The sequence below is a fragment of the Eublepharis macularius genome, chromosome 5 (assembly GCF_028583425.1).
Source record: "Eublepharis macularius isolate TG4126 chromosome 5, MPM_Emac_v1.0, whole genome shotgun sequence".
In the NCBI taxonomy this organism is placed as follows: domain Eukaryota; kingdom Metazoa; phylum Chordata; class Lepidosauria; order Squamata; family Eublepharidae; genus Eublepharis; species Eublepharis macularius.
In genome coordinates, this window is record NC_072794.1 from 6,828,016 (window position 1) to 6,840,538 (window position 12,523).

Here is a 12,523-nt window from a genome sequence, read left to right on the forward strand (position 1 = left end):
GATAAGCTTTTTGCTTAGGAGTTGGGGAGACAACATCCCAAATTCAGGATTGAACTGGATATCATTAGCCAAGAGCATGTCATTGGGGCAGGAGGATTGCATTAAAGCGCAAACTGGGTGTCCTGCAGAGATATCCTCCCCCTAGTTTTACAGAGACTTGGAATCCCAGTTGTTGGCTGTCCAGGGAGGGGAGCAGGCAGAGTCTGTGAGAAGAGGGACTAGGGGGACAAAATTCTTGGCTGTCCTGAAGGCCTGAGCAGTGGGAAAGTCACATAATTTGTTTCTACATCTGGGAGATGTAAAAGGAACCTTTATTAGGAAGGAGAGAGGCTGCTGTAGCTTGTGAGAAGATTCAGTCCCCACTGCAAGTGCCACACTCAGTCAGACTCCAGGCTCCCCCCTCCCCTCCATGCAGGCTCCCCGGCTAATCTCGTCTGACATCTCTGGTTGTCCTGACCATGTGACGCTCATCCTGCAATCCCTACATAGCTTCCTGTGAACTCTCAGAGCCAAGACCAACTCCCCACCCATCTCATTCCCTCTGCCCATCTCAGCTGTCTGTTGCAATACCCCTCCCCCTGTGAGCTTTGTCCTTTCAGCCTCACCATCCACTGGTCTCCTCCTCCCTCGAGCGATTCTCTTTCTCTCTCTTGGCCCTTTATGTTTAGAACCCTCTCGCCTAACATCTGCAGGAAGCTGCCTCTCTCCCTTTCTGCTTTCACATCCTTCCCTCTTCCCTAAAATGTCAAGCCTAACTGCAATAAACACAGCATCTTCCCCATTTGTCCCCACTTCCTCCCCTTGCTATCTCCCCGCAACTGTGAGCTTCTCACGGTAGGGGATCTGATGTACTTTGCAAAGCACAAGGCACCTTGACAGCTGATGCCAATGATGGCTATTTGCTGGAAGCCAATGCAAAATACTCACAGCCACATCTACAGGGGGAAACGGCTCTCCACCATGGCTAAAACCCTCGGCCACTGCTCTCCACTCTGGTTCTGGTGAGCTCTCCTGCTTGCTGGCTCCCGCACTGGAATCCACGGCATTGGGATCTTCTTGACCAGTGACCCCACTCACCAACCACCGACGGGGCGCTTTCCTCCTCAGCTGGTCCGAGTTGTGAAAGGTGGCATCCAGAGGTCCATCAGGCCACGCCGGCGTCTCCTGTGCTGCCTGGCAGCTCGTCCCTGCCACCACATTGGAATGGGCCAGTGGCATCTGGTCATTCTGCTCAGCAGGGACTCCCCCTTCATAGCGCAAAAGACTCAGGAGGTCCTCACCATCAGCCTCGACTGAAAGCAGCCCGTGGCTTCCCTGGCCCCTCCACTCACGGGCGGATTGCAGAATCCGATGGGAAGCTGCTCCCAAGCTGTGCTTCATGGCAAGGTGCAGTGGGCAAGGGGCGCATTCCCCTACCAGCCCCCGGCACTCGGTCTCGACAACAGGGTTGAGCAGCGGGCCTCTCTCTTCCTCAAACGCCTGCCCCTCCTCGCTGTCTTCTGAATTGGGCGAGCTGTCATGGAAATTGGGGCCAAGTCTTTGGATCTGGGCAAGCAGGCCTTGGATCTGGTTGGCCTCTGGGCAGTCTTCTTCGCCCCCCTCCTCCAAATCCATGAGCTGGTCAGCATTAGGTGGGGCCTGAGGCCTGCTCCCTGCCTCTGAGTCTTTGCCTGTATTCCTGGTCCAGCTAGTGCTACCCTCCAAGGCCACGGTGTCAGCAGCACCCTCTCCCACGACATTCCTGCAGCAGTAAACACAAAAGATGGGGGGAGGGTTGTCAACAGAGAGAAGGTTAGTATTCAAACAGACTGGAAAGACATGACACAATTCTATACCTACCCAAAAAGTTGTCAGGAAACTATATGGAATTCTTCAAATACCAGAATCTCGAACATTAACAATAATCCATTTCTTAAAGTGACCTTACAAATCTGGCATCACAAAAGATTAAATTTATCAGCACCAATCTAACATCTATCTAACTTCACTGGTCAAAATTGGTTTAAACGAGCAGAAAACAAGGATTCATTTCATACTTGGAGATTAGGGAACTTGGTAAGACTTATTGATGTAACTAAAAATAAACAAATATTGGAAAAATCAATATTGGAAGACAAGTTAAAAGACAAAATTCCCTAGTTTGAATACCTTCAGATAAAACATCTCCCAGAAAGTGAAACCATCAAAACTGTACTTAATAAACCCTTAAGTAATTTTGAAAAAATGATAGAAGGCAGTGGGAGTAATGCCATATCCATATCCAAGATATATAAAATCCTTCTTACAACGTCTAATTATGAGATTATGCCCTACCAAAGGACCTGGAATAGAGATTGTAATATAAACACCACAGAAGAAAAGTGGCAGGAAATTTGGCAATCATATATCTTTAATACTAACATAGTGAGTATTCAAATACCATCAATGAAAATTATGACGTGTTGGTATTTAACTCCTTCAAAATTGCATCATATAAATCCTAACAACCCACCCAACTGTTGGAAAAACTGTGGAATAAGGGGCACTTTTTTACATTGCTGGTAGGAATGTGCTCATATTAAGCCATTTTGGTCTGAAGTGGTTGATTATACCAAATCCATGACTATCTATCAGGTTCTGTTACAACCAGAAAGCATTCTTCTAAACGATTGGCAGAATATCACAATTCCTAATGCAAGGAAAATTCTTATAGCTAATCTACTGGCTGCAGGCAAATCAACAATAGCATTTTGGAAAGAAAAGAAAAGCCCTACAATATCTAATTGGACCAATTTGTTATGGCAAAACTCTCAGATCTAATAAAACAGTCAGATTTACCTAATTATAAATCAAATTTTGTAGAACAATGGTTTCTGGTAATAGAATTCATGACAAAAGATGATTTTATAAAAAACAAAATACAATCTAAAGATTACTACACTCTTTTACTTAATCTTTGACAAGTTGTATTACGCCATAACTAGCTCTTCTCATCTTTATTAAAGCCAAAGAAAATGTATAGAGTACAAAATATCAAGGTCGTTTGCACACTGCTTACTGATCGCGCAAAACTCCAGGAATGATGTGCCTTCCTGGTGCAATTTCCCACGATAACCAGAGTTATCGCAGGAAATCGCGCCAGGAAGGCGCGTTGTTCTGGGAGTTTTGCACAATCGGGTAAGCAGTGTGAAAACGGCCCAAGTATTATGTGCCTACAGTAGTTGACTGCTCTTCTGTAAATAGTTCACTGAATGACGATTGAAAACTTAATTTTGTTAGTTGTATTATATTTTGAAAAATTTAAATAAATATTTTTTTTTTAAAAGAGAGACAGTTAGTACTAGAAGTGAAAAGCTTGGGATGCCGGTTACAAGAAGCTGCAAGATTTGTGTTTAAGGGCAAACAAGTACGCAAATCACATTTCAATATGGTGGTCATTCATTGCGGGAGTTTTTTGAGCCATTTGTCCCATGCTCTGCATCGAAATGCTAACAGACACACCAGCTTTTCTACCTAGAGGAGCACAAGGTTAGACAGGAAGGGATGGCGCTTGGATTTGACTGTTCTGCAGGACTGGAGAAGGAACTGTCCCGCCCTCTCCCCTTGGTCCTTAGCCATTCATGTCTGGCTGGACTACAGGCTGCCTGGCTACTCCCAGCAGCTATGGTAGCCAGGCAGTGATTGAGGTAGCCAGGCAGGATGCAGCATCTGGCCTCAAGAGATTCCATTGTAAAATACTGGGCCAACACCACAGACCTCAGTACGAGAGGCACTGCGCCACCTCAAGATTCACTTCCCTGGTTATGCTGTTGGGTGACTGCCAGAGAGATCGTTGTGGCAGTCCTGCTGCAGACAGGGAGGATTTCTTGCTCCAATGCACTGCTGTTGAAGTTTTCTAGAAGCGGCAGCCACTGCAGAAAGGATGGCCTCACACCTCTAGTGGAAATTGTGCAAGAATATTGTATACCAAGGAGTTGGTGTATCACAAGTTCTGCCATCTTGCCCTGTTCATGCCAGGGTCTGAATAGGATTTCTTGCTTGAATATGCCTTGCTAAACTGTACTGTTCTCTGCTGACATAAGCTCTGGCCTTGCTGGTGGTTTGAATACAAGGGTTTGTATCGGACTTTGTATTGGATCCTTGCTAATGGTATGCCTTTGTAAACTTGTTTATGTTTACCCTATGGCATTGTTTATGGAAATGTTCTTGACACTGTATGGAAATGTACTCGATATACTGTATGGAAATGTACTTGATACTGATTGTATGAAGCTCACACTGTGTATTCTGTCTTAAGTATCAGTGAGAAAGGTGGACTGTAAATGGCATGAATAAATAATAAGGAAGTGTGCCTCCTGTTTTAATTAATTTAATAAAAGAAGATTGGACACAATATTGTAGCTCCTCTAAGAGCAAAGTACAAAAGAGGAAGGGTGTGAGTGAAAGAGAACAAAAAAGGCAAGGTGATTTGTTTTTATTTACCTGACACCGTCCTCTGTAGCTCCCTGAGGATTGGAACTTGGGGGGTCTGGAAACCATATGGAGCCCTCTGGGTTGTCTGGGTCTTTCCGAGTGTCTGCTAGCCCAGCATCACGGGGCCTGGATTCCATGTTGCTGGACAACAGAACAAACTGCAGGCTTCCAGGCTGTGGCAGGATGGCGCGATCATCTTCTCTCAAGTCGTGTGGTGGAGCTCCTTCCACTCCTGTTATGTTCTCCTCTAAATCCATGGGGGGAGCCTCTATGGGCTCTGCTGGCCCTTCAGGCATGGAAACTGCTTCTGTCTGGATGTCCATGATGCTCACAGGCTTTTGGCCAGCTGGGGACAGGAATGACCCTACACTAGAAAATAAAATTATTTGCGCGTTTGGACTTGGAGCAGAAATATTCACATTGGTCTCCTCACAAGCTCTCAGCTTGTTTTGAGGATAAAATGGATTGGTCTCAGGTGTACCATTTCAGATTACTTAGAAGAAGGGTGGGTACCTAAATAAAGTTGAGAACAGAATTTGGTACCAGGCAGAGAAAACCTAATCTCTAAAGCTGTATGAAATGATACAGGCAGGGCTTGGTGATATCAGAAGCTAAAAGGCTAAAAGGACATCTCAGAGCAGGTGAGCATGTCTCCACACAGGCATTCCTGTTAGAAAGCAGAAGGGGCTACTTTTCAAAACTGCACACAATGGAGAAGAAAGATGTTTACAAGCTGGAATGTGTCAAAAAGAGGGCAATGAAGATGGTGAGGGACCAAGTCCTATGAGGAAAGGTTGAAGGAGCTCAGTCTGTCTAGCCTGGAGAGGAAGCAGGTAAATGTGATATGATAGCCTAGAGTTTTTAAATAAACATTAGGAGGAACTTCCTGACAGAGCAGTTCCTCAGTGGAACAGGCTTCCTCAGGAAGTGGTGGGCTCTTCTTTCAAGATATTAAAGCAGAGACTAGATTCAGGTGGGTAGCCGTGTTGGTCTGCAGTAGAAGAGCAAGATTCATGTCCAGTAGCACCTTAAAGACCAACTCGATTTCCAGGGTGTGAGCTTTCGAGAGTCAGAGCTCCCTTAGTCCCATGATGAAGTGACTTTTGACTCTTGAAAGGTCATACCCTGGAAATCTAGTGGGTCTCTAAGCAAAGACTAGATGGCCATCTGTCAGCAATGCATATTCTATTACTCAGTATGAACTGAAGCAGATTGTAAAAACGGGGCAGAAAAAGATGAGCCAGTACTAGGCTCTTGTGGCCCTTTCTTATATTTTTATTTTTAAGTTTTTATTTTATTTGAAAAGGGGAAAAAACCCTAATACATAATAGAAATGAACAAAAGACAACAGTGGCAAGAAGTCTACACATAAGCATCCATAAAAGGTTTCCAAATATCTAAAACTAAGAGCGGGACCACAAGTGACGCCTGACACAGGTTGGACACTTGTCTGCTTTCCTCAAGTTTTGATGGGAAATGTAGGCAGCTTGGCGGAATGTTGGACAAGTGACAGTTGAAAAGTCCATTGGACAGCAGTCAGAGAGCCAAGCTGCAGGACCAGGATGCCTACATTTCCCATCAAAGCTTGAGGGAAGCTGACTAGTGTCCAACCTGTGTCAGGCGTCACTTGTGGTCCCGCTCTCAGTCTATCTGTGGTTGTTGCCTAGGTGACATATATTCAAATATAAAGTTTTAGAGTCTGTCCATTGAATTATGGGAGGCGAGCCATTGTCTCTCCAGTGTTGCAATTTAAGTCTTTTAGCTACAGTAAGGACATGAAGGGTCCATTTTCGTTGACCATCCATTATATTCCATGATACAGGTACCTAATTTAAAAATATGTAAACATCCCCCAAAACAATTAGTATGAGTAATAATTTGCTCCTAAAAAGGTTAAACAACTGCACACAGCCAAAGCATGTACTTCAGAGATGTGTCCTGTAAACTACAGCACCAATAATTAGACACTATACTTAGTTCTTTACTATAAAGGCACTGTGGTGTCCAATATACCTTAAACATATTTTTTGCTGAATAAGTTGCAGCTTAAGATCCATAGAAGTAACTGGTGTGGCATTTTAGGCCTTATCCCAATGCTTTGGCAAAATTCTATTTGTTCCTAAGATTCAGTGTATCATATTTGTTAACCAACATCAAATTGTTATAAACAAATATTATAGGTTTTGTTTTTTGTACAGATTCAGAGTTTTCAAATGTGGGGGAGATTGTGAAACACTCAGTGCTGCAGGGCCACACTTGAATACCAATTAGGGTTGCCAGCTCCAAGTTAGAAAATTCCAGGAGATCGGGGGCGTGAAACCTGGAGAAAGTTCGGTTTGGGGAGGGAAAGGGCCTTGGCATGGCAAAATTCCATAGACTCCACCCCCAAAAGTAGCCATTTTTTCCAGGTGAACTGATCTCTGTGGCCTGGAGACCAGTTGTAATTCCAGGAGATCTCCAGCCACTACCTGGAGACTGGCAACCCTAATACCAATAGAGGTGGGCATGAACTGAAATACAAGCCAAAGTTTGTCATGAACTGGGCTGTTTTTGGTTCGCAAACCGGCAGTTTGTCAAAGGGCATTTCTGACAAACTGCAGTCACTGCAGAGCCTGGCACCAATCAGTCTCCTAGGCAACGGGGGGGGGAGGGCTTTCTGCAGACTTTGTGCTGCCCCAGAAGTGACGTATTCACGAACCAAACGGACCGGTTTGCAAACCGGGCAATTTCGTGCCAGTTTGTGGTTTGTAAAAGCGACAAACCACGAACTGCAACAAACCAACATTTCCCCAGTTCGTGCCCATCTCTAGATACCAACAAATGTTGTAATTGTAAAGACTGCTATTCAGCAAAAGTTGACAAATCATATCTAGAGCTCAGCTAAGAAAATTACAAACACATCATCATAGCCTATCAATTGATTCAAAGTAACCCCCCCCCCCATCTGTCCAAGCCTTCCATAGGAAATATTTCCTCCAAATTTTAAAATCTGGATTGGTCAGTAATGTTAATTTACTGTGTGAAAATGAGTCAAATTGATACTGCTGTGACACTTTGAGCCAAAGTTCTTAACTGCAGAAATTGCAAGATGAACAGAATCCAGTTTCATCTGATTATGTTGGGCATTTTTACTGATGAATTTTAGTGGGTGAGGGGGCAAATCCCTAGGATTTTGCCTGCCACCAGTGGGGACCTGGGAATCCTAGTAGCGGAAGGCCACTGGGTATGCCCCAGGCTTAGCTATGTCCATTAAATAGGGTGGCCAACTTCCAGGCATGCTCTGGAGATTTTCCAAGATCAGAACTCCAGATGACAGAGATCAGTTCCGCTGGAGAAAATGGCTGCTTTGAAGGGTGGACATATGGCATTATACCCCACCAAGCTCCCACCTGTCCCCAGCCCCCCTTGTCAGGCTCCACCCCCAAAATCTCCAGGGATTTGATAATCCTACCTTTAAAGATCTTGAGGGAGGCGCCTGAGGATAGCCCAGCTCTGGCTCCCAGTTCAGAAGGGAGTAAAGCTAAGGGAGAGGAGGGAGAATAAGGTGGTGCACAAACCACCGCACTGAGGCCAAGGAAAGACACTTCAGTTAAGTGCGACCCTGCTCCATGGCGCCATGGCCCTGGGCCCACTGCATCTTTAAACAGCAATTAAGAATTTGTCATCAATACTGCACCAGTGACCCAGTAGGTTGACAGCTGTGACAGAACTATGTAGCTGGTTTGGTCTGCAACGACAGTGGACCCTGCTCTTCCATCACTTGATAGAATCCATCTCACAGCGATGAACTCTGTCAGGATTTTGGGATTGTGGCTGGATTCAGAATCACGGAGTTGGAAGGGGCCATGTAAACCTTCTAGTCCAACCTCCTGCCCAATGCAGGATGAGCCTAAAGCATCCCTGACAAATATTCATCCAGCCTTTTCTTGAAAACTGCCAGTGAGGGGGAGCTCACCACCTCCCTAGGCAGCTGATTCCACCTTTGAACTACTCTGACCGTGGAAGAGTTTTTCCTAATATCCAGCCGGTACCTTTGTGCATGTAATTTAAGCTCATTGCTTTGAGTCCTAGCCTCTGCTGCCAACTGGAGCAGCTCCTTTCCCTCCTCCAAACAATAGCCTTTCAAATATTTAAAGAGAGCAATCATGTCCCCCCTCAATCTCCTCTTCTCCAAACTAAACGTTCCCAAGGCCCTCAGCCTTTCCTCGTAGGGCTCAGTCTCCAGACCCCTGATCATCCTCGTTGCTCTCTTCTGCACATCCTTTTTGTATTGAGGCCTCTAGAACTGCACACAATACTCCAGGTGTGTGCTGTTCAAGGCAGTATAGACCTCCTGTGATTTCGATGCAATGGCCCTTTTGATACAACCCAAGACTGAGTTTGCCTTTTTTGCCACCGCATACACTGCCTGCTCATATTTAGTTTACAGTCCACTCTTACTCCAAGATCTCTTCCGCATACACTACTACTCAGAAGTGTATCCCCCATCCAGTATTTGTGCTTCCCATTTTTGTGGCCCAGATGTAATACTGTGCACTTATCTAGGTTGAATTGCATCCTGTTCACAACCGCCTACTTCTCTAGAGTATTCAGGTCTTCTTGAATTTTAATTCTATCTTCTTGGATGTTTGCCACTCCTCCCAATTTGGTATCATCAGCAAATTTAATGAGCAGCCCTTCCACTCCATCATCCAGATCATTGATAAAAATATTGAAAAGTACCGGGCCCAAAACCAAGTCCTGTGGCACCCCACTGGACACCTCCCTCCAATCTGATGAAACACCATTGACCACCACTCTTTGGGTGCAGTCCTCTAACCAGTTCCCTATGCTCCAAACTGTCCTATAGTCCAGTCTGCAGTCTTCCAGTTTACCCATTAGAATGTCATGGGGGACCTTATCAAAAGCTTTACTGAAATCCAGGTAAATCACATCAACAGAGTTCCCATGATCCAGTAAGTTCCCACTATCCTTGTCCATGGATCCAGTGATTCCACACAATCCATGGACAAGCAAGTGTCCATGGTGGTACGGTTGACATTCTACCATCTCCACCAGGCCCACCAATTATCCCCATATTTGTCTCAGTCTGACCGTGCCACAGTGATTCATGCTATGGTCACCTCTCGTCTTGATTACTGTAACTCACTCTACATAGGGCTACCCTTAAATGTGCTTTGGAAACTCCAGTTGGCACAGAATGCAGCTGTTAGACTGCTGACAGACACACCGTGGTCAGGGTATATCACTTTGATCTTGAAGCAGCTGCACTGGTTTCCAGTTGGCTTCCAAATCAAATTCAAGGTGTTGTTTTTAACCTTTAAAGCCCTTAAAGGTCTGGGACCCTCATACCTACAAGACTGCCTTTCCTGGTATAACCCCCTGTGTGCCTGATGATTCACAACAGGGCCTGTTGGTGGTTCCTGACTAGACATGGGCACGAATAACATTACGAATGGAAAAAACCCACGAACAGGCCATTTGTCTGTTCACGAATGGGCCGTTCGTGAGGCGCCATTCCAGACAAACAAGTGGCCATCGCAAGCCTCGTTCGTTGCATTCGTCCGCTGTTCGTGAAGCCAGACAGTCAGGCACCTTCAATCAATTGCCTCGGCAACAGAGGGAGGGTCTGCCTGAACTCTGTCTGCACTCCCTCTGTCGCCCTGGACACCCCAATGAAAGCCCAACTTAGCTTGATGGGCAGGTCTTCCTTCCAAGTGTGGAGCTGCAAATTGGTTACAATTGGTAACATGGGAGCAGACACCAGGGGGGAGGGAGGGAGGAGGGGGGTGTTCTGTGGTCATGGGAACTCCAATCTCATCCCTGCAAACCCTGTTAGACAGTTCTGACTGCCAACCACAGACCTCCTGCTTTTCTCTATGAGACCTCTGTTTATAAAAGGGCACTGTGCTCCCAGTTCTGGTTTTCAGTTTCAGCAAGCAGTGGAGTGGGACAGAGCTGTTGCTAAGGAGAGTGCATTGGAGCTAGGATTTTTTGTGTGTGGTTAGATATGGATCTATCCACTGGTTCCAGGGCTGCTGCCAGGCTCTGGGGCCAAGCTCTGTGGGCACCTTGGCTGAGGGCTCACATTGATTATTTTTAGTATCAGTGCCTGATCTGGTCAGGCTTCTGGGTGTTCTGGGCTAGGGCTCTAGCCTCTGGTTCCAGGGCTGCTGCCAGGCCCTGGGGCCAAGCTCAGTGGGCACCTTAGCTGAGGGCTCACAGTGTTCTCTCCTTTTCTTTCCTCCTCCTTGTTTGCTGGCACAATGAAGCTTCAGGCGGGGGCAAAGGGTGGTCATGGGCAGAAGTGCAAAGATTTTCCCGGTTGCCCCGTGGGAAGCAGTACTGGGCAGGGCTCTGCAGCAGCAGAGACTCCCACTGCCCAAAAATCACCTGTGGGGACTGTGGAGGAGGCCAAAAAGCTCTTGCCGCTGGGGGAAGAGGAACTCTTTAAAATGTTTAAGGAGGAGGTGGCGGCTGAGGGATCCATGGAGGAATGGTTTGGGTTCGATGAAACATCCATCCCATCCCTATCTGAAACTCCTGGTGCTGTCTCTGCCTGCAGTCCACCCCTCACTCCGACTTCCATTGCCAGTTCCGCACCGCAGCCAGCAACCCTTCATCCTCCCTCCCCAGGAACAGGTAGTGGAGCCACGGTTCAAATCGGCTGTATGGAGGCCCTTCCAGCCCCTTCCGAATGACCCCCGTGTGGTGCAGTGCCGTGTCTGTGATGGCCTGGTACATAGGGGCAATGACCCTCCGTCCTCGGCCAGTGAAACATCCGCGGGGGGAGACAGAGGGCTACCAGCTCCTCTGAGCTGGGATCAGTGGGAGGGTCACCGGAATCCACCCCAAGCAAGAAGCCTTGCCTTGAGAGTGCTGCTGGTGGGAGCGGACTGGTCAGGCAGGCCGCCCTTGGGGAGGTTGTTCCATCAGGGTCGGGGATAGTGCCGTTGAAAAGGGTGAGGTCAAGCGCTCAGGAGGTGGGCATTCATGTCGTGGCAGAGACGATTGCCCTCAAGGATTCCCCCTATCTGTCGTGGAGGGGTGGGCTTCCTAAGGCTGCTTCAGCACTTTGCCCCATGGCTCTCCATGCCGTCACGGCGCACCGTTGGGCATTGAGTCCTGCCTGCCCACTACCAGTCTGTGCGAGACATGGTGCTCAGGGAGCTCTCAGCTGCCAAAGGCCATACCGTACACTTCACGGCCGACCTCTGGAGTGGCTGCCATCATGGATACCTTGCCATCACTGCCCACTGGTGGCAACCAGAGGACCTCCGCCGCCCCAGGCCAAGAACTGGCCCCTGGAAAAAGGCGCCATGCTTGACACCGGGCTACAGGGTAGTTCTTTTCCAGGCCCATGGGATGGATGAGGTCCATACTGGAAGAACATCACCACCACCGTAAAGGCAGCTCTGAGGGAGTGGACGGCGGGGGTGGAAGGGTTTGACTGTGGCTTCATGGTGACAGACGCGGGAAGCAACATGTTGGCAGCCCCGAAAGAGGCATCCCTCCCGGGCCTGGTGTACATGGTGCACAAGCTGCACCTGGTGATGAGGGATGTGCTCGGGCTGGGGAGCAAGCCGAGGGACTGCTGGGACGAGGGAACACTGTGGATGCGCAATCTGCTGGAGAGCTCCCGCTGTATCACTTCCCACTTCTCCCACAGCATCAACTTCTCCAGCAAGCTGTTCCAGAGGCAGGGGGAGGGGGGACCCCTAGCACCAACTCTTTCAGGACCTGCCCACCCTCTGGAACTCCATCTACCACATGATATGTCGTCTGGTGGAGCAGAGGGGACCGTTACAGGACATCCTGTCATCCACGGACATTCTGAGGAGGGAAGAGGAGCTGAGCCTCAGTTCCATGGAATGGAGAGTCCTTGCCCAGATGTCCCGGATGCTGAAACCCTTTAAGGAGGCCACCGAGCTCCTGTGCTCCTACGAGGCCAGCCTGGGTCAGGTCATCCCCCTGATCCACAGGCTCGACGAGTTCCTGGCCAAGGAGCTCGAGCACGAGAAAGAGCTGCTCCCCAGGGTCCAGGACTTTGTGAGGAGGATCCAGGCGTACG

At 47.8% G+C, this 12,523-nt stretch overlaps 1 protein-coding gene across 2 annotated transcripts in view; it reads right to left on the reverse strand.

The window, feature by feature from the left end:
- The window catches only part of APBA3 (amyloid beta precursor protein binding family A member 3), a 44,691-nt gene that overhangs the window by 24,372 nt on the left and 7,796 nt on the right, over positions 1 to 12,523 (reverse strand). For both annotated transcript variants that reach the window (XM_054980836.1, XM_054980835.1), the window contains exons 2-3: positions 4,462 to 4,821; positions 928 to 1,741 (exon numbers count right to left, since the gene is read on the reverse strand). In XM_054980836.1, the coding sequence (XP_054836811.1) occupies positions 928 to 1,741; positions 4,462 to 4,775 (1,128 nt within the window). In that variant the 5' untranslated portion in view covers positions 4,776 to 4,821. The remainder of the gene's footprint in view (positions 1 to 927; positions 1,742 to 4,461; positions 4,822 to 12,523) is intronic.